Source organism: Atractosteus spatula, chromosome 9 (genome assembly GCF_055471065.1).
Source record: "Atractosteus spatula isolate fAtrSpa1 chromosome 9, fAtrSpa1.hap1, whole genome shotgun sequence".
NCBI lineage: Eukaryota > Metazoa > Chordata > Actinopteri > Semionotiformes > Lepisosteidae > Atractosteus > Atractosteus spatula.
Genome location: NC_142714.1, coordinates 48,086,195 through 48,108,344, shown reverse-complemented (window position 1 = coordinate 48,108,344; position 22,150 = coordinate 48,086,195). Strand labels below are relative to the sequence as shown.

Sequence of the window (22,150 nt, the reverse complement as noted above, 5' to 3'; positions counted from 1 at the left end):
GGTAGAGGTGGCTGAGAGGGAAGGGCTTAGCGATCACGCTTGTAGCACATGGGTGTTACTCGCACACTGCTCTGCTGCGGATTCTACAGGTGGCGCAGGAGTACACTTTTATCACTGACCAGAGGCAGAAAGGAGGGGGACCGTGAGACCCAGACAGAGAGCAGAAACAAGCACTCCTGGGAGTCAAAACACTGGCCAGAGAAGGTCAGAGGTCAGGTCAGAGGAGGATGGGCCTCATCCCCTTACTTCCCTTGAGAAATCCAGCTTTAGCAGGAATTGATGTAAGCAAGAAACATATTTAAGTTACAGTTGTATTCTGTAGCTATGGCACCACAGTGGCTCTAACACACTGCAACTGTCGAGTTTGGAGGCAGTGTGCTGGGTAGTAATCTCTACAGGTGAAGCCTGGGGACTAAAATCCAGTTAAGATGCCACTACAACAGCTGCAGCACATAAAGTTAATGGTTTTCCATATTCCTCAGTCCTGAGAGTTATCATCCCCACCACAGGTCTCTTTTTAACAGACGTTCTGGAGGATGTCTGATCCTGTCTTGCAACCTGAACATCCCTTTGCATATCTCTCTTGCTCCCCTCCAACCATCTTCACCCCTGCAGCAGCTCCCTGGCTCATTTCTTGCAAAAGGGAGGGGGGTTCCCTTCTTCATTCCCTCAGCTAGGCCAAACAAACCTCCAGTACATTCCATCACTGTGTCGTACTTACTAGGACCTGTCCAGACTACTGAAGTGGCTTTTGGCAGCTGTCCTCAGGTTTTGATATATATTCCTGTCTCTTGCTCAGCACACCAAACAGCAGCTTCAAATCCTGACCTCCATCTTCCTATCGGCTCTCTATCTGCCCCAGTCCCTTGGCTCAGAAAAATCGATTCCCCTGTATTGAAACGTGCAATTTGTCCTTGGCCTGTCGGCAGACCTCGGTCAATAAAGCTATTACACCGCTACTCACTCACAGGCCAGTACATAGTTCTGTTAGGCATACTGATACCACTCACTGGTATTATGATGAATGATGAATAGTACATACATTCCTGGTCATGTAACCATACACCACTGTCCTGAAAACCCAATTATGTATGTTGTGTATCTAGGTGTGAATACATCTATCTTTGAATATACGAATACTAGTTAGGACAGACTCACAAATCAGAAAGCAGGACCAGGCGAACAGACTGCTGTCTGTGTTAATTAAATCAAGGCCAGCAACTGCAGACTACTGTTTCGAGCTTATGAGGGCTCATCAGCTGGGTATAGCTATACCTTGACTGGTCTAATGTATAATGTATTGGATATTGAAGACATAAGGAGTTTATGGGACATAAAAGCATCTTAATTATCTGTTTTCGGTTCAGTGAGTTCAGAGTTCAGTGACTTGCCCCTGGTAACTCTGAATGGTCTTTCTGCTATCTGTCTGTCTGAACTTCAAGGCTGCTCAGGCTTATGTGCAAACAGGCAGTCGGATTCACAGATGCACAGCTGCGTCCCTGTGCACCCATGGGTGCCCTTCCTGCTTCTCGCTCACACACACCCAAACGTGGCTCCCAGCCAGCTGTGAAGACTTCTTTCGCTTTCTGAAGTGGCGGGGCCGCCTGCAGAGCCGGCTGTCCGTGGCAGAGCAAATGCAGTCCTGATTTCACAGGACACGTCCGTGGGAGCAGAAGCACCCTGTCACCCAAAATCACCCCCTTCTGAGGAGCTGAGAACACTCCAGATTTACTGATCAATTATAGGCGGGTAATTTGCTCAATTAGGGAAACTCCAGTTTCTGCAGAGCTGAAGGAATTCACATTTCCAGATGACTTCTACTGTTAATCACTTCATATAACAAAACCACCTGCTTAATGGTGCAGTTGCTTCGGCTGTTTATCGCTCGGCTGTTTAACGGATACGTTTGAAACTGCCAGGCTGGACAGCTCAGGGGCCGGGGCTGGACACCCTCGCTCAAAGCAGTATGGGTCCCCCGTTGATCGGTCCATTAAAGAGCACAAACTCTGTACTCAAGGCTCTGCAATTTCGTCTAAGACAACTGCAACTGTTCGCTGGGTAGAAAGCAGATTATCCTTTTCGGAATTTATTTAGAGATTCTGGCTAATTAAAATATCTGTCCACCCTGTTATAAAGCAAAGATCATGACCGTCAGCAGAAATGTGTAATAAAAATGATACGTTTCCTGTCTAATATATGTCAGTCACATTACTATCCTATAATAACAATAATAGCAAAGTGCTAAGAAACTACTGGCAGTGATTGGCTACCAGGCCTGTTCTGACAGTATTGCACATCACTGCTTCTGTGCTAGAGGTCTGGCCGTTGTTTTTAATACTGGGATCTTCTGTTTGTTCAACATGTCTTTTTAGCATTTAACAGTAGTTTCACCATCCAGACAGGGAAATTTACTGTTTTCTTGCTCTGATTTTGTTTTTGTTTACTGTGTTTTTTGTTGTTTTTGTAACCCGACGCGAGCTGGGCTCAGGACCCTCTGGCCTTCCTCCGACGTGGGCTGTGGGCTGTGGGGTGGGAGGTGTATTCACACACACCCACGCACTCCCCTGCGCCTGAGGTTTTCGTGTCAAACCACCCACAGAAAATGTGACGTAACAGATGACCTCCTGCTGTAGGGCGAAGTGGAGTCTACCACGGACCCCAAGAAGCACAAGCCCGCTAAATCTGTGTCGTGTGTCTGTGGGTGGAGGAGTGCGTGGGCTGGACGCACCGCGTGTACTGTCCGTGGTTAAGCTAGGGGGGCGTGACGGTACAGTACATTCGTCCTGACCGTTAATGCGTTGCTTTGGCGTACTGTGTTACATTGATGGGGAAGACGCAATCTTTTTTTGCTGTTGTTTTGTTTCGAACGTCACACACAGCGGGAGGGCGCGACAGGTTATTTTGAGAAGGCAGCAGTGGGGCGAAAGGCGCTGGGGGCGGGGTGGTGGCTGTCGCGGAAAAGCTGATGCGCCTTGGGCACCACAGAAACTCGCGGGGCTGCGCTTCTCTTTCTCGGCTGGACCCGCGCCAGTGTCCCGGGAATTTCCCCGGACTCGCTCCCAGAACTTCCTGTTGAGCGCATGCATGAGCTCACGGCTCAGACCACATACCCCCGCCGCGACACCGTGAAGTAGTCGGACCCTCCGACCCGTTTCACGAAAAGGCTATGCTTCCATCTTTCGCTGTAGTATAACGTCGGGCGTGTTTCTCTGCAAATTGAAAAGTACGCTCATGTGCATCCCGAATGCACGCCGCCAGGAATGAACTAAATGAACATCTCCACGAATATTCTTCCTTTTACCTTAATTCCTTAAATTCTCAACGCGCCTTACACCTGTCGTGTTTACTGCAGTGTCCCTTGTGTGGCCTGACATTTATTTCGGTAAGGTTTTAACAGTCTGTGGAAACGAATCTGTGCCTGGCATGCAGTAGCTTAACACCTGCCTGCAAACCTGTGCCCGTGAACCGTACGTCGGAAGTTGTGTCTCGCATATTAAAAAGCCCCCCGTCGTCAGGAAAATACACAACAGATTACAGTATCCGAGTGCGTCCGCCGGCACCGCTCGGTCAGAGTTTCCTCAGCGGTGGGGCTCAATTCGCACCAAGAGCCCCCGAAGCGGAAAGTTCAGTCCACGCCGGAGTGTGACAAAAGGTGAACTCCAGCTTCCACAGCCCCGTGGTGACTGACGCCGCTTCCTCTTTTCAGACACCTCTCTGTTTTGCCCTGCGTGTGAGATGTTTATTTTGAAACTTCCTCTTCCAGCGCCGGTGACTGAACCAGCAACTCCCGTCTCGCCAGAGCACGCAGTCGGTTGTCGTGTCGTTGTCTCTGGACGGGAGAGACACAGGGGTAGGGAAGTTAAAGCCGAACTTCGGTCTCTCTTCAGCTCTCTCCAATCGCCGGCCCCCCTGTGCTTCGGCCACACGATGGAAGGCAGCTCTCTCTCGGCTCCGCAGTCCGTGCCCTCTGGGTCGGAACCGAGCTCTCCGAGCCAGGACAGCTCGCTCCACCTGCGGGGACCCTGTGAGCCCGGCGTCGCGCGAGACGGCGGCAGCCTGACTGACGGCGGGTGAGTTTGCGCTAACAAGCGTCCGCGAACGTTTAGGAAATCAAAGTTTCTGTAACATTAAGGAACTTAGTGGCTTATAGTCAGCCAGGCAAAACTAGCCATAAACAAGGCCTACGATTACTAACCTTGAATGAGCATCTCTGGATTTTATGCCTTATAATAGCAATCATAATAATGCAGCAATTATGGTCTTTTATTAACGGTAATACGGTAATAGCAACATCAGAAGTAGTGCATATGTGTATTTTTTTAATTCAACGAGAACCGTATCCGTTTATAGACAGGCTGTGTTCGGATAACATGTTTTGGGGGTCTAAAAGTGACGCTCTTCAGTGTGACCAGTAGTACAGTAGAGTATGCCAGTGGCAGAAGAGCCAAGTGAGTTTGTCGGAGTTTGATCACTTATTGCGATACGTTATGCCAGTAATCTAACATTACGTTTCACTATTGCATTGTTCATCTATAGCATTTGCGGCGCGGTTCCAGTAAGCGGATATTCGTCCTGTAAATTGTTCTTCGGTCACGGCGTGTAAGTGTGTTTTTTTTTTCTTTCACTCGCTGAAAATCCCCCGGCCGTGGGTGACGCGCTCGAGGTTCGCACGTGACGGATCCGCGGGGCGCTGCGGCGCAATTTTCACTTTTCACGCCGAAGGCAGGCGGAAACGCGTTCGTACGGAAAGGCGCGTTATTAAAATGTGAAAAATTAGCGGACACGCCTCCTTATTTCTCTTTCTTTTCCTCCAACCTCTTTTCCTCACAACCTCTCCTGCCATACGACTTTTTTCCCTTTCCTCAGTCCCACAACAACCGACGCTGTGGTGACTGCGTTCATGCTGGTTAGGCTTTCACTGGACTCATTTGAGTTCGCCGGTGCCTTAGTTGCGGTGGAGTGGAGATCACTATCGTTTCTCTCTGTAGCGCACAGGCGATGAAAATCACCGCACAGCACTCCCGTCTGTACTGAGCCACTGGTGGGGAGTTGGAGTGCTGTCTGGCGACGTGCGCTTTTCTGCTTCTTGAGCCGGCGAGAGAAGGAAGACATTTTCTGTCCCTCCGCGTTATACAGCGGTTAAAGCTCCTTGAGCGGTGAAGAAGCCTCTCTTCTAGGCGTCCTTCCGGGGGGCAGGAGGCTGACAGGAGAGGGGACTGTCTGTAATTAGGTCCGGTTCACTTGCGATGGGTCCGAAATATGAAAAAAAAGGTGCGGGTGTTTGAGAGGCAAAGGTGTTTGCTGACTCTTGGCTGCCTCGCTGTGATAAATGTTCCGGGAGCCTGGTTTTTGCCCAGGGGTTGGGAACGGGGATGAAGCTGAGGGTCAGAGTGGAATATTTGCGTGAGGTGAAGAGAATGAAAGACAGGCGGCTCGTGTGAATAGTGTTCAGGCGGAGCCTGCGTCCGGCATGGGGATGTTGGGGTGCGATTTAGGGTTAGGTATGGGTCAAGCGCTGGGGATGCGTCTTCAAATGCTCCTTCGGATCTGATGGAGTCACGGCGGCCTCCACCTGTCGCGTTCCTCCAGGCGAGCAAGACCTCTCGGAGTCTGCAGCCCACGGCGCCCCCTGGCGGCCGTGCCGCAGGGCTGCAGCTGTCAGAGCAAGCTGAGGTCCTCAGGCAGGGAGGGGGAATTCTGTATGATGACGCAGGGCCACCGTGGTGGGTCCCCCCCCCCCAGTACTGGAAGCTGTGGGAGGGGGATTGCATTGTTCCGAAAGTGGGACAACTCATGAAAAACAAATGAACTGGGTAGTCAAAATGAATCTCCCCCATGAGTCAGCGTTGCTCGGATTGTCCAGTTTTCTCTCCTCTCCGCTCGTGGGTCAGGATAAACTCTGCATCGCTCAGGTGCTGGCAGGGGCCACGACTCCAGAAGCAGGCGCTGGGGCAGGAGCAGAGCTGTTGGCATGGTGTGGCCCCCGAGAGAATATCAGCCAGGGCTCCAACACAGGGGGAGAGGCAGACCACACACCTCCGACTTTCCCAATGAGGAAGAGAGGGAATTAACCACTGCCAGTGAATAATGGAATAAGAGTTAATCATCATCTTTATTTTATAAAGCCTCTTTAAAAGACTGCTCAAGGTGCTTTACTGTAAGAGAAAAAAGTTCATAAGGAGAAGAGGTCTGACAAAATCAGCACAATTAAAAACAAGGGTTATAATGCAGAAGAAGATGCAAGGGACAGACACAGATCCGATGAAGTCAAAGTCTCTCTGGAGAAGACAGTTCTGAGCTCAGGGTAGGTGACTCCCTGATGTCCTTGGGGATGTGACTCGGCAGGAGAAGGCCCTGTCACCCACAGTGGGGGACAGACAGGAGACCGGGGTCGGGCGTACAGGTGGGGAGGAGGAAGGTAGTAAGTCAGTAGGTCCAGAGGAACAGCCATGAGCAGCCTGATAGGTGAGCAGGAGTTGTGAAGCCTTAACACATCCAGCTGCTTCTGACACAGAACTGTGGGTACTGGAGGGACACTGACTCTGCGCCACTAGGAAGACTGCATATCAACCAGTCTGGGAAGAAAATGACCCCAGGAGCAACATGAGAGGAGGGCTTAGGATTCATCATGCCAGTCTAGAGGCTGGTAAACAAACACTCCATTTCTATTTAAAACGTGGATTATCCAGCTGCGATGGGCTGTATGGTGGCAAGGTTCGGGCTGGGCTGTGAGCTCAACCACAGACTGGGATGGTCTGATAAAGCCCCAGGCAGATCGGTCTTCAGTCTTTCCCATTTCCTTCCTCTGCGCAGTTCATATCGATCAGTATTCACCGAGCCATTGATCACAAGCTGCCACTTTTTTACTGTCGTTTCCCGACTGATGGGACACAAGAAAGGGAAAGAAACAAAAAAATCGGTATTAGACAACTTGGAAACGAACAGCCGGGGCTACTTGCTTCTTTGGATATTACTGCTACTTTTGCAACCTTGCAGGTTTTTTTTCTGTCCTTCTTTGAAATGTAATGTGACACTGTTGGCGGTTTGGGGTAAACTATACATTCCCCCTCTTTGTTTTATTGAGAACTGTACTCTAGCACATTTGTCCTGATCACGTTAGGTGAAATGGAGCTGTGCACGTGCTGCCTATATGCAGTCACTTGCTAGTGCTCGGCAGTTTCCTTTCCATGTGGTTTTTATTTTTAAGTAGGTCAACTAAAATTTCATGGTTTTTCACTCTGCTGGCTCAGCAACAGGACTTTAAAAATCGTGGACAACCCCCAGGAATTAAATCCATTGTGAATGTCAAAGCAAATGGCATTCTCAGTGAGTCAGTGGGTCATCTGAGCATGAGTGTGGTTTGGGTGTGCAGCCGGGGGAAGTTCCAGGTCACAGGGGTCACAGGTAGGAGGGGCAGAGCCCCTTCCCCATAAACTGGTATCAGAGGAAGAGAGGGGTGATTCCCTCCAGTCCCTGTGTCATGACAGGAGACGCTGCGTTTGCTGGGGTTTTTTTTCTTTCACTGTGTGTTTCAGGTTTCAAGAGGCTTCACCATGCTGTAGAGATGCAAAGAGGCAATGAGCAATGAGTAGTTCTGAATTAAACTTATTACGAAAACCCCTGGAGAGCCAAACCCGGAGGCTGTTTCGTCAAACTTCAGTCTGAAACATACGCATAGCTGAGCTCCTTTGACACAGCAGCTGCAGCAGCAGCCAGCCTTTTGTGTTGCCATATCAGGAATGGGAGATGGGGATTATTAGGAGGCCATGATAGTTAAGGGCCAAGGGGAATTTGGCCAGGACACCAGGGTAACACCCCTACTCTTTTCGAGAAACACCCTGGGATTTTTAATGACCACTGAGAGTCAGGCCTTTGGTTTTATGCTTCATCTAAGGGAATTGTTTTGGGTAAAGGGCACATCTGGATGACAGAATGCCCAGCTTACCCAGAATGCCCGGGTGCCACCTGCTCAAGATGTCACACAGTTGTCAGGATTCTGCCCAGATCATCTGATCTTTACTGTGACAGGGGGATGACAAATCGCATGAGAAAGCAAATCTATTCCAGCTCAGGTCTACAGTAGAAAACTACCCAGCAGTCATGGGAGACTAAGAAGAGGGCTGAAGGCCTCTGTCCTGCTCTCTGCCCAAGCCTGTAATCCAACACACCTGATCCCGATCCTGGCCTTGTGGTGTCCCTCTACGACCTGACGCAGGAGCTTATTTGCACCTCAGACAAGTAATACAGCCTTGTAGTGTAGTGTAGTGATGGCAGAGGGCAGGAGGGAAGTGTGTGCTTGATCTTTTCTTTTTTCATACGTTTGTAATGGCTGATTCCAAATTCCCGCATGCACCCTCGATATGCAACGGTTTAGGACCTGGCTCACCTGCGCCCCCAGCATACCCACCTGCAGAATCGTTGCCCATGCTGTGAGCTCCACGGTGCTTCTGGCAGGACAGGTAGGGCCGGCTGGAGCAGTGGTACTCCTCTCGCTGACATGGCTGCAAGCCGGCAGGCGCCCAGGTCTTCACAGGAGGAGAGCTGACAGAATGCTGACGGCCTCATCCCAGCCCTCCATTAACGCTACCCTAACCCTACCTGCCAGTAGTCCTTAGCCAGATGTGTGTGGGGAAGATCTAGACCCAGTCTGCCAGTGACGAGGCCCGGGTTTGAGCAGCCCTTCCAGGTGCTTCTGCAGGTCCGGCCCAGCTGCTCTGTGCAAAGGCACCATGTGCTCACCGTGTGCCCCGCCTGTGTGTCGCAGGGGAGCCTCGCTGGCTGGGTCCCAGGGGGAGCGGCTGCTGTCCGGGGAGGAGCAGGTGACCCTGATCACGGAGAGCATGTCGGTGACTTCGGCCGACGAGGAGAAGCTGCTGCTGCTGAACAAGAACACGGAGCTGCGCAGGCTGAACAAGGAGGTGAGGGACTCCCCCGCCCTGCCCTTGTCCCACGCAAAACCTTCAGTTGTTTTAGGGTTGTTTGTAGCTACAGGATCAGTTCATGAAGAAATATTTAAAGCTGGACGAATTGTTCAGCCTGTTGGATTAAAGCTGTAGGATGGTGTAAACTGGGGGAGGTGCGATTGCCTTTCTCACAGATGTGGGCACTTAGACACAACATGCTTGGACAGTGACAGGCCTCCTCTTGTTTGTAACCCTTTGCACACTCACCCACACGTCCCAGAACACATGCCAAATGCACAGTCTCTCTGCTCCTCCTCGTTCATGCTCCCACCCCGCCCCCTTCTCTCTCTCCCTGCCGGTAGCTGATGAAGTTAAACGAGGAGTGGGACCACATCTACCGCAGCACCACGCTGGGCCTGCAGCAGAGAGTCAGCGCCCTGGAGCAGGAGAGCACCGCGCTCAAACAGCACAACGGCCGGCTGCTGCTCAAGCTGGAGCACGAGCAGGTGACGCTCAAAGACGGCGCCTCCCTCTGCTTGAGGCCGTGGCTCCCAATCTGGGTCCCAGCTGGGTTCTTAATCACAGGCTCACTGATTTTCCGTTTTATTTGGGGATTATTTGGAATTTTGTTTCCAGCTCTTAAAGGGTCAAATGGGTTTTGTAGTTAGTATCAACCTTGTGCGAGATTTTAAATTTCAGGACTGCCCTCATTCAGGTGTGTCATGTCAAATGGATGTATCTAGGATGTAACATCATTGTGAGCTTGTCCAATAGCCCATTACGTATCCAATGGCACCCCTTCCACTGTGGGCGTGTCCAATACTGCCCATCCCACTATGGGCGTGTCCATTACTGCCCATCCCACTATGGGCGTGTCTAATACAACCCTCCCACTGTGGGCGTGTCCAATACAACCCTCCCACTATGGGTGTGTCCAATACTATCCCTCCCATCTGTCTGTTCATGATCTACTAGGAGCTGTTGGGTCAGAAATAGCAGCACGTTAAGGAGAGGCTGTGTAAAACTCTGTATGATGAAGTTGTTGGAAACAGCCCCCTTGAAGTGGTGTATTTTTACCCGCAGCGATGAAAGAAGAAACAGGTTACATAAAAGTCTAAACAAACAAGCAGGTCAGTGGAGTCATCCGTGAGCACTGGAGCAGTAGAGCTCAGTTGTAATGAGTATCAGCAGACAGGATTCCTCCACGACTAGGGCTGGAAACCGCTGCTTCAGACAAGAACAGAGAGCTCAAGGGCGTTCGATTCAAGCTTTCAGTACCTTGAATGCTACAGGCCAGTCAGCCTGAGAAACCGCCTCAGGTATGACAATGAAACAAGAACCAGAATCAAGCAGGGAAATTAAGAAAATAGAAGGCAATTCTTCACATTATGAGCTTATTGCCGCTTAAATACAGATTCTTCACCTAGATGAAAATAAATCCGTTAACAACCAAATAAGCTGTTGATAGGGTAGGACTAGATATCCACCTCATGTTTGTAACCTTTCATCAGCTCCCCTGTGTGGAAGTAAGAGGAGACTCTACATTCACTGAGCTGCTGTCTCTTCAGAATGACGCAGCTGTGCTGTCTGTCTGGGTGTCTGGGCTGTATGTGAGTCGGTCCGCTGCTGGCCTCTGTGAACCGGCTGGCTCCTCTGTCTCTCCAGAGCAAGAGGGAGTATTACGAACAGACTCTGCTGCAGGAGCTGAGGAAGAACCAGCACCTGCAGGAGTACGTCCGCCTGCTGGAGGGCCGTCTGCACCGCACTGCCTCTGACCGGGACTGGGGTGTGCTGGTGAGTGTCCCTGCCCCCCATACACACACACAGGCAAATACACAAGCACATGTACACAAACACACACATGTATACACACACACACATGGACACAGACATGTACACAAATGTGCATGTGAACACACATGTACATGCACATGCATATGTACACAAACATGCACATGCACATTTATGCACACATGCACACGCACAGGTAAGTGCACGAGTACATGTACGCAAACATGCACACGCAAATATATGCACTTACACACGTGCACACACACACATTCACATGGACACAGACATGTACACAAACATGCATGTGAACACACATGTACAGGCACATGCATATGTACACGACCATGCACATGCACATTTATACACACATGCACACGCACAGGTAAATACACGAGTACATGTACGCAAACATGCACACGCAAATATATGCACTTACACATGTGCACACATGTGCGCAGTTATATACACGCACTTATTCCCCCCCCCACTCTCGCCTGTTGCCCCTCTTACAGAACGGCCTCGAGGTGTGCAGACCCCCCGAGGTGGGAGGTCTGGCCGAACCCCCTCGAGCTCACTACCGGGGTTCCAGCCAATCACCGCCTCCGGTGGAGACCGCTGCCCGCCCAGACAGGGAGGGCCGAGAACAGGGAGGCAGGAGCTTCCCCTGCAGGACAGTCGAGGGACAGCCGGACAGGGTGAAGGAGGTGCAAGACCTGAAAGAGCAGCTGGAAGCCCTCAGGTGCCAGGTGAGCAGAGCCTTCACAGCTTTTTTGTCAAATCTTAGGATCTGGGGGACGATACTGGCATCCTAAATCATGCAAACATTCAAGTGGCTTGTCTGTGAGATGAAGCATCCCAAGGCACTGATGTGTCCAACATGCCTCTGTGTACATGAGGTGATATCTTATATATATACTGAGATTGTCACGATGGATTACCAGTTTGCATGCTTTGTATATACTGTATGCTAAAATGTATTTATTGCACCTGTCAGAAGAATACCATCACCTTTAAAAGAAACCTACTCTAAGCACTTTCAATTGCCACAGTATTTTGCCCTGGTAAAGTGACAAAGCAAACTCGACACTGTCTATGCTTAGGAAATTTGCAAATGGTACCACAGTGCCATCCAGTGGCACTGTTCTGTAACTTCGCCCTAGTCTGCAAAAGGGAATTCCCTCATCAAGATTCTCTGAACCCGTGTACTTGACTGATGAGCTGATTCATCCCTGGCATTTCATCTGCTATTTTTGCTTTCATTACCGAGGGCCTTGCAGTGAAAAGGGGAGGATGTGAAGAAATCTGGGAGAAATGTCAGTTCTGCCGAATAGACCAATGACCTTAAATCTAGGACTTTTTTATTTGTTTCAGTTTTCCGTGTGTAATCCTAGGTTGCTTTTGTCAGCATTATGGTTATTTGTCTTATAACAAATTTGGGGGTGCATTGGTATAGCAAGGGTGAGTAAAAATGGTGGGTGTGTCTTCTACAGTACTGTGCTGTTGTTTGTAACTTTGCGCTAAAAGGAGTCTTGTTTAGCAGGGATCGGTAGCTTTCAACAGGGGATCCCTTGATAAAGATGGGGTCTCTCACAGCTGTTATGGCCATCGAGAATGGCAGGGCCAGAGGGGAACAGTAGCGCGCCTCTGCTCTTGCAGCCAATGTGCTTTCCAGACCTCACCTCGCCTGGCTGCGACGTGTGTGTGTGCTGTTCGTTTTTCTGCTTTGGTCCTAGATGCTGCACCCATGGGTGCGGGGCTGGTGCGAACATCCATCCGTCATGTCTCTTTCATCCTGATCCGTGAAGCCAGGGGGTGTGTGTGATGTGTCAGACCAAACAGTGGGGGGGGGGGGGAATATTATGCATGGCAATCTGCAGTCACACCTGGATCAGCTCTGGCCCGTGACTGCCGGGTCAGGACCGGGAGAGTGTCGGGGCGCGCCTGGCGCCACACTGCAGGACGGCACTGGAGCGGACAGCACGCCGCCGTCGTCTCTGTCTGCAGTTTGGAGAAGTGATTGAGCCCACCCTCGACCCAGAGTCAGCCACCAGTTGGTCTTGTTCCTTTTAATTCAGCAGTGGTATTGATTACCATAAGACAGCCAGCAGCTATATCACCCTGCACCACTGGAGCTCAGCAGGTGTGAGCCTGGTCAGTACCTGGATGGGAGACTCCTGGGAAAGTAAGGTTGCTGCTGGAAATGGTGTTAGTTGGACCAGTAAAAAGGTGCCATCCCTTGGATGAGTCATAAAACCGAGGTCCTGACTCTCTGTGGTCATTAAAAATGCCAGGGCGTTTCTCAAAAAGAGTAGGGCTGTTACCCCCGGTGTTCTGGCCAAGTAGTGGTAGTGGAGGAGAGTCCCCATTACCTGTAGAACACTTTGAGTGGAGTGTCCAGAAAAGCGAATATGGAATTAATATTAAGACCGGCAAGGAACGCGATTGAACACCAATGGCCTTGGCTGGCCCTGTGATTAGATTTTGAGACTAATCTTGGTCTCGGGGTGAATAGCTCCGGGTTCTGAAGCAGGCTTTCCTGGGGGGGATCTCTTTTCTGGAGAAGACACAGACGTTCCTTTGTCCTGGATCGGAATCATCCCTGCCAGCCGTGATCCCAGCGAGGACTATTACTTTTGCATTGAAATGAATATGATTATAGAAGAATCAGCTGGCAGAAGGGAACATGTGACGGTGCCAGGAATCCGGGGCTGCTGGGATTGAAATGCGCTTGTATAGCAATTTTCATCTCATTATACTAATTTGCATAGCAGAACCCAGGACTTGAATAGCACTTTCCAAAATCACATTAAAAATGACACGGGTATTGTTTTAATGATTGTTTTTGACAGTCGTCTGAATTATTTTCCCAGCACATACTGCTTTTCTTTCGGTGTTAAAACAGTATTGATGTGGACATGTTTTGGCCAATTGATTTGGCTCAAAAAACACTTGGCAACTTGTGCAGTGTAGCGGGGCTTGATGTCAAACTTCCCGGTGAAAGGGTTCTCAATGCTCAGTTTCCAGATTCCCTGAGATGTGTGATGTGGACAGCCCATTTTTGCTGTTTTTGTAACTCAAGATTCAGAACGGAGTCCGACTGCACACCAAGTTGTGTCGCTTCTCTTGCCCGTTTTCTTTGCTCCGTATCGAACAAGTGTCGCGAGTGGCTACTTCTGTTTCACATGTGCCAGCACTTTGCACTAATGAACCGATCTTTTTCAGGGGTTTTTAAGGTTTATTACGCAATCATTGTCCTGAAAAGGATGAATATGTATTTCATACAGAAATCCAGATGTGCTATAAACACGCGGACGTTTACTGTGAATATGATGGACGGGCGTCCTGTCCAGGGCGTACCCTGCCTTGCGCCTGTTGCTTGCTGGGACGGGCTTCGGCTTGCCTGCGACCCTGAACTGGGTGCAGAATTTCGAGAATGGATGGATGCTGTGAATTGGGCTGCTGCACACAGCTTGGTGTCGCTATGAGACAATGCCGTGTTTCCATTTATTCAGATGGGTTAGAATGGCTTTTGTAAGACTAATATGTAGAATTGAAGAAAAGGTTGTAAGAATTCATATTGATTAATCACCCTGCTCAGCATCACCCCACTCTGGTTATTATGCAGAAGTGACGATGGACACGTGGAACCCCCAGTGCAACAGCGCTCCCTATTGTCAATCATTTGTTAACTCATCCTAGAAGAACTGGAACGATTAAGCCAACTGTCAGACCGCGTAAGTCCGTGTGCTGGCAGTGCGCTTTAAGCTCACGTTGCCCTTCTCCCTCCAGACGCGGATCTACGAGGCGGATTACAAGACGGAGCACAAGGACCGCGAGCGCATGCAGCTGGAGAACAGCAAACTGAGGAGGAAGGAGGGGGAGATGCGCCAGCAGATGGCGCTGCTACAAGAGCAGGTCAGTGGCTGGTCTGTGACCTCTGACCCCCGACCCTTGACCCCGGACAGATTACAGGGAGTGGCCCTGGAACTTCAGCCGGTCAGTGAGGGAGTGTTTCGAAATCTTTGTACTAATTATGTAGCGGAATGGACCGGTTACATCATTTAGATCTCAGCTAGAGTGAAGGCATGGAACAAGGCTGTAGTTCCCTGATTTACAGGGTCATCTCAAAAGTTTTTTTGCACGGGAGCAAAATTTCTTTTCGGTTTCCTGAAAGTGTTTGGAAACAGTCAAAAGCACGTCAGAGGGGAACCACTGTCATTCTGAAAAAGGGAAACGAAAGCGAGGAAGCTGTCAGAGTCACGCTGTTATCTGGGATTTTCACAGAGCAGAGGCAGAAACTGAGAGAGGGCTCAAGCGAACAGGGATGTGGGTTACTGGGGGGGGGGGGGAACTGCCCGTGTGTCAGTGGAACGAACCAGCAGGAGCAGGAAACCCGGGCCCTGAGCTCCTGCCCTCTCTCCCCGCAGCTGAAGGTCTACGAGGACGACTTCCGCAAGGAGCGCTCCGACAAGCAGGTGCTGCAGCGCCTGCTGCTGAAGAAGTCGCCCCCCAGCGACCCGGTTCTGGTCCACCGCTGCAACAACGAGCACGAGCGCCCGGCCGCCGACCGGGACCGGGACCTGGAGCGGGAGAAGGAGAGGGAGCGGGCGGGCGCCCCCCGCCGGGCCCCCTGCTCCCGGCACTGCGAGCGGCACGGGCACAAGCCCGCCGAGTGCCCCCGTGCCCAGCGCCAGCAGCGCCACGCCGAAGTGCAGGCCTCCCCCTTTTCCATAGACTACCACTAGCCTGCCCCCGCACCCCGTGCGGACTCTGGGGGCGCGCGGGGGGAGGGGGCTCCTCGTTGACCCCCGCTGTTCTCCGTCACTCCCCTGACTGGGGCTGGGCGGGGCGAGGTCCTCCCGGGGGTGGACCGTGTCGGTATTATATTACTCAGCGGAGGGCTCACACTGTTGCGAGCTCTGCACCGGCCCCCTGACTCCCACTGAGCTGCCGTTGGTATTTCACAGTGAAACCGACAGCGCTGGGGGGGGCTCTGTGAGTCAGGCAGGTCGCTTCCTCTCTCTTGCCCCCCCTCTCTGTGCCACTTCCTGTTTTTCTGTCTCGCTGCACAATTCAGGACTTCAGGTCATGCGCCCGCAGCACTTCAAATAAGCTCCCCGTCGTTTAGCGCCTTAACGTGTGAATGTTGTTCCTGCGCTGCAGGATACCAGACCCTCAGCTCTGGCTTTTGATATAACCAGCTCCTTAGTGATGTCAGGACAATCAAAAACTGGCTTTTAAAAGGCAGGTTTCTCCAGCCTCCTGCAGTGGAATGGAGCAGAAGCTCCAGTCTGTGACTACCTGTGTCCTGGGCTGAAGAGGAAGTCCTGTGAGACTTCCGTTGCTTGGCTCTGCAGTGAGTCGGAGTGCGGACCTGTGAGAGTGCGAGGTGCTGGCTTTGCATGCAGCACGAGCTGCCAGCCTCTCACCCGAGCTCTGCCAGCATCCTGCTTGATAAAACGTCAAGTTCCAAAGTGTCAGGAACGAAGCAGCTGAGATAAATTATGCACTAATCATTAAAATGCAATTTAGAACATATTAACATGTATTAACTTTGCCTAAGTCTCAAAGACTTTAAAAAACATTTGTCTATTAACTTGTTTTACATAATTATTTTTTATACTTTTTCTAAACATTATGTCTTTCCATTAATTTATAAAATAGATGATGTGTTTTTCTTGGTAATGGGAAGCCTATCAACATTGTCTTAGGTTCCCTGATGATGACAGTAAGCAGTAAAGAGTGAAATGAAATCCACAGGAACGCCTGACTACATCTGTCTTGTTTGATTCAGTCTGGGTTATTGCAAGATGAGAGAGTGAATGTGAGAAAGTGATGAGTGGACGAATACATTCTAACAGTGTACATCGGGTGGGGGGGGGGCAGTGTCATCTGCTCATCTTAATTGACCTGTTACTCACATGACAGGCTCAAATCAAGTCTCCAGACCTGGAGGACTCTGACCCCTGGAGACTAGAGCTGTCCACCCCTGACACATCTAAGCTTACAGTGGCTTCAGACCAGACTAAATGGAATTCTGACGAAGGTTCGGGAGGGATGAGGGTTGCCGGACTAATCAAGCTCAGCTGCCACAACCCACAGCAAATCCTGATGTAGTTTCTCAGATTTCCATCCTCCACCCTCTCCTCTTCCTTGGATGTTTTTCCATCCCTCCTCCACCACATCTCCAGTTATAAGATCACTTTATTGGCCATATTCAATTTCTTGTATTAGGAATTTGTCTTTTCGCATTCCCCAACTTGCTCTCCGTGACACACACACACACAAGGACAGAAGCTTGGGGTCAGAGCTCAGGGTCAACAATTTATATAGCACCCCTGGAGCAGTTGGGGTTAAGGGCCTTGCTCAGGGGCCCAACGGAGTAGGATTCCTCTGCCGGCCGCGGGATACGAACTGGCAACCTTCCAGCCACAGGAGCAGATCCTTAGCCACAGAGCCACCTGTACCACTTGGTCACCTTTTCCCAGAGTCCTGGCTTCCCCATCCTATAGCAGGGAGATTGGCCAAGTTTTCACAAAACGCCCATGAACGATTCTGCTTTCACACACAGTCTTCTGCTGCCCTCATTCCTTGTGTCTAAACCTTGAGGGCTGCTGTGTCTGCAGGTTTTCCTTCCAGCTCAGCTCTTAGATGGTTTAAATGAGCAAAATGAACTCATTGTGGAATTAATTGGGCCAGTTTAACATTTTCCCCCAGCTGTTCAGAGACCCAGAAAAACCTGCTGACACACTGGCTCCCCAGGACCAGGACTGGAGACCCCTGATCCTACGTTTCAAGTTGTGGATAGCTGACTACTACTTGATATGACTTTATATGACCCTTATTTCTCTTCAGCTATGAGAAAAAAAAATTGATTACTTGCAAAACACTTTAAAATGCACACTGTGAAGGCAATCATTGATTAATTCATTGATTGATTGGTTGATTGGTTCGATAGAGACGATGAATACTGAGAATTAGGAAGGAAAGCTCTTGCGTGGGAGAGTCAGAATTGTTGCTTTTATGAAGGCGTTTCCCTTATTGCTTGTCTGTCACCAACAAGAAGAACTGAGTTGTGTCAGGCCGGGCGCTGCCTGCTGTGACAGTCCTTCAGGGACAGCTGACAGCTGCTATCCAGATGAAAAGCTCGTGAGAGCCGACGGGAAGGGGCTGTGCTGTCACACGGCACTCCAGAACACGTCTCTATTCCAGAACACATCGCTGACAGCCTGAGTCGTAACGCGGGTCGCTGACATTTGGAAAAGCGTCAAGTCGCCTCTGTCTGCAGGTGGCCTCTGCCCGAGGTTGTCTCGCGGTCGGAAAACGAGACGTGAGGAGACACGTGGACAGAGCGAAAGTCCGCTTTAGGTGAAAAAGAAGGCTGTCCACCCCAGCAGCCTCTCGTCAGCAAAAATAATTCAAGTGCACCTGCCTCTCAGTCAGGAAGTATTCATTCGGTTTCCCAAAGTCATTTCCCATTGCTGACAGCAGACACAGGGTCAAATGCGTTTCCAAACACCGCTCACGTGTGTTTAAGACTGCGTTCTCCCCTGTTCATCAAGGAGAGAGCAGACAGCCTGCCTGCTCGTGATCTCCACCAGAGCCTTGCCTTCGAAGGAAGAGATCGCAAAATTGCTCTGAGTTTAAAGGACGATAGTTGTAAGAGGTGTGATTAGTGGGCTCGAAGCCATTTTTCTGACGGAAAGATGTGTGAATGTCTTTGTATTTGTGCATGTGTGTGTAACGGAACAAGTAAAGGCTTATTCCCTGCTGAAAAGCGAAGAAAAGAAACACAACATTTCAGCTGTGGGGCATTTTTTGGGTGAGCCTTCAAAGAAGGCTCCGCAGCCGAAACATTGTGTTTCTTTTCTTCTCTTTTTAGCAGGGAACAAACTGTTACTTGTTCCTTTGCAGCCTACGCACGCTGACGCAGCTTACCCACCTGAACTATGTGTGTTACTATGACTCCAGCCTCTGAAGGAGAATCAGGACTCAGCCACACTGCCCCCACTCATACCACGCTCTCCTCATTCCTGGTGGCAATTAATCAGCCGGTTCCACTAATAACATAATGGATTAACATTCCTCTCGGTTGTGGCAGTGAGCAGTGAGCTGTGTGCAGGCGGGGTCCCGATAAATCCCAGGACATTACTTGAGAGATGAATTTAAGGATTTAAAACGGGGATGCAGCAGGCTCAGACTTTTTCTGGTCATACTTTTTTAGAGAAAAAAAAGGCAAGAATACTCAGACAGTTTTGCTAAGATGCCACAGACAGAACTCAATGCCTCTATGCTCAACATGAAACGTCTGGCCTGGGCCTGGTTTGTGAACTGCGATTATTCCATTACGCTTGTAATTAAAAGGGCTTTTGAGTCAAATGAGGAAAAGCAGGTATTTTATTTAATGCTGCTCTTTTCCCAGTGTGGGCTGGCTTTCACCGAGCTACATTCTCTGAAGGGAATAAAACCCAATTAACAGCGCAAAGCTAAGCTAAGCTCTTTTGTAGGTAGGGGCAGTTAACATTCCCATTAGGTGCATGATCGCTTTACTGTGTGAAATTAGCCTCACTGCTCAGAGCACCACCTGCTCGTTTTAAGCTTTGGGAGGAAGGTCCAGACTTGCAGGAAAGGAGCTAACTGTGCATTTAGCTCAAATTCAGACATCTTTCCTGACCAGCATGGAGGGAAATGGAAAAGAGAGTTCATTTTCTCTTTGATACCTACAGTACTGAAAATCCAGCGTCATAACACACTGCACGATGAGGTGTAGAGGGAATTTAAGCAAAATCAGACAACTTGGAAATGCAAAAGATTAAGAAAAGGGCATAAGAAGTGATACAAGGAAAGTAATTTAATTTAAAATCTGATTTCAGCCGCCTTAAACTCCTCAGCCCTGATGTCTTCTTGAATATGTACAGGTAAATACACAGAATGTGCCTAGGGCTTTTGTGGTTGAGTTAAGATTGTATTGCATGTGAGGTTTTACGTTTCCTTGACTGACTTCTTGAGTCCTTTTCAACGGGTATCAGGATGATAGTGCACTTCGTCAATAGGTCCATTCCAATAGATCCATTACCCATCCAATAGGATCTAGACTGTGCTTCATATGAACATGTGCATTATCACATCAAGAAATTATAGCCCTAATACGAAAATTCAATTTAAAGAGACCTAGAGACCCTGTAGGCCCAGGGTTATTGTCTGTGGTCTAAATCCAATGAAAATTTAGAAGCAAGAAGAGTGAGTAGTTTAATCAGCCATCTTATTTGTGTTCTTCTAACAGTCTGCCACTAGGGGGCAGAAGAGAATTACTGATTACAGCTGCTTTTATATCCAAAGCTTTGTCATGCCCTCCAGGCCTTTACATTTAATTTGTAAATTCAGCTGATGTTGTTCTGCAGAAGGAGGGGTTCTGGTCCTGTTCTGCATATGAACATGCTTCCTTCAGCTGTAAGGCTGCCTGACTGGGAGCCAGGTTAGAGCAAGAGACACTTGAGAATTCATCAGCATTTCCCACACGTTTCCCACTCCTGAAAGGAAGGGCAAAATCATCTCGTGTTTTTGTTAGTTTCTCCTGAACCATTAATATTTTATTAACAACTTGTACGAGTGCTCTGTAAGAAAGTAAGCTGGGGCCGTCTTTGACTCTTACACCTGTTTGATTAGACTATGAAAAAATCAGAATGTTCTCATTTAAAAGGCTCCAGTCATGACCTTACCTTTAGTCTTGTGCCAGTTGAGGGATCAGGGCTACAGCACCGACCTGAGCAGGAGCACCTGCTGACCCCAGCAGCACAGCTGGGTGACAGTGAGCACTCCCTGTGAGTGCCGGGACACAGGGGAAGTGAAGCTGAACTGAATCTGACTAACTGTCAGATCTTGTTTTTAAGAAGTCACCCCAGCTCTTTAGAGATCTTTGTCTCAGGCTCCCATTTTAGTCCAGTTGTGGTGGTGGCTCTGTGGCTCAGGATCTGCGCCTGTGGCTGGAAGGTTGCCAGTTCATATCCCGCAGCCGGCAGAGGAATCTTACTCTGTTGGGCCCCTGAGCAAGGCCCTTAACTCCAGCTGCTCCAGGGGCGCCGTATAAATGGCTGACCCTGCGCTCTGACCCCAAGCTCCTCTCCCTGTCTGTGTGTCTCATGGAGAGCAAGATGGGGTCTGTGAAAAGACAAATTCCTAATGCAAGAAATTGTATAGGGCCAGTAAAGTGATCTTCTTCTTCTTTTACCTGTTTGCTTTTCTGTATTATGGACCAAAAGGACATGGTACTGTAGGGTAGAGTGGTAGTCAAATATTACCTTTCCAGTCCATTGATTCATGAGCTTTAAACACACGTATTTCACAGAAAAGGTTAAATCGGGGAGCTGTGTCAGTGTGCGTCTTCTGCAAAGGAGCAATTAAAGGTTAATCCTGCTCTGAAAGGAGAGAGTTTGTCACCTCTCATCTGGGAAGAAATTTAACAGTCGAAACATGTTGCTTCTTTTTACTGTTCAGCGTTGGATTAACCTTTCCCTGTTCTTAGTTCATAAATCATTCACATGGCATTATATCAAATGAGAAGCAACTGGTTTTATCAAATAGATCATCTTTGGAAGACACCGGAAGGTTTCTCCTTCATGAATAAGGCTTTTGTGTTTCAGGGTGTGGGAGTCACTTGTTCTTTGTGTCTTAGAGGGTGGGGCGTCACAGAAAGGATTGTCAGGAGGGCTTGGGGGAAAAGCATTAAATAGCTCTAATAGTTTCAACAGGTGCTTTTCCATCAGAGATCTGTCACTTGCGGTGGAGGTATTCTTAGCTGTGAAAAACACAACAGGCTACTCCAGTAAATTGAGTTACAGGTATTTATAAAATAAATAAATTGTGATTCTAAATTTAGGAAAGGAAAACTCTAGACTCCCTAGTGCACTCGAGGGAGCACTTACTGGAAATTGCACGACTTCCTTGTTGTTCGGCTATTCCTTGCATCTTTCTCGACAGCAGGAAAAGGAAACCCTCCAGTGGGCAGCCTTGGCATTGTCCTTGGTGACGCCAGTAACTCAGACCAGGCTGGGGACTTTCCCTGGCTGTGCCCTATTGCTCAGAGCCATGAAAGTGGACAGGAGCATGACATCACTGCAAAGCTATGATATTTCTGATTAAGACAATGCCGCCCCCTCGGTTTAGAATGACATATGGAACCTCTTCCTGCTCATGAGCACACATGTGGACAGTCCCCATCCCTGTGGAGCTCCTCGCCTCAGGCTGTCACTGCATCCCATCATCCCTGCAGACTCTGGGAAAGACGAGCTCCCACCATGCTCTGACTGAAGGGCACAGCCTGCTGCAGTTGTGTCTTTACCGACCAGTCGGCTGTGTTCAGAACCTGCTGTACTGCTTGTATGCAAGAAAGACAATTCTGAAGTACTTGAAGTACTAAACTTGCATTTGTTGGTACAGTCATGGTTTCCTCTGAACTA

General features: G+C 49.5%; 1 protein-coding gene across 1 annotated transcript; it reads left to right on the top strand.

Annotated features, from left to right (window-relative positions):
• The first annotated feature begins 3,735 nt into the window (after positions 1-3,735).
• LOC148828698 (uncharacterized) lies at positions 3,736-16,457 on the top strand. Its single transcript, XM_088925890.1, has 7 exons — positions 3,736-4,070; positions 8,765-8,918; positions 9,266-9,409; positions 10,569-10,697; positions 11,207-11,440; positions 14,484-14,609; positions 15,122-16,457. Exons 1-7 carry the CDS (start codon positions 3,736-3,738, stop codon positions 15,437-15,439), a joined length of 1,440 nt encoding a protein of 479 aa, XP_088782016.1. The 3' UTR covers positions 15,440-16,457.
• The last annotated feature ends 5,693 nt before the right edge of the window (positions 16,458-22,150 follow it).

What these genes read in the sequence shown, in the direction of transcription:
- LOC148828698 (XM_088925890.1), top strand. Translation starts at nt 3,736, where the DNA reads ATGTTTATTTTGAAACTTCCTCTTCCAGCGCCGGTGACTGAACCAGCA. An exon ending in TGCGCAGGCTGAACAAGGAG is followed by an intron (nt 8,919 to 9,265) that starts GTGAGGGACTCC and finishes CCCTGCCGGTAG; the next exon opens with CTGATGAAGTTAAACGAGGA. An exon ending in TCAAGCTGGAGCACGAGCAG is followed by an intron (nt 9,410 to 10,568) that starts GTGACGCTCAAA and finishes CTGTCTCTCCAG; the next exon opens with AGCAAGAGGGAGTATTACGA.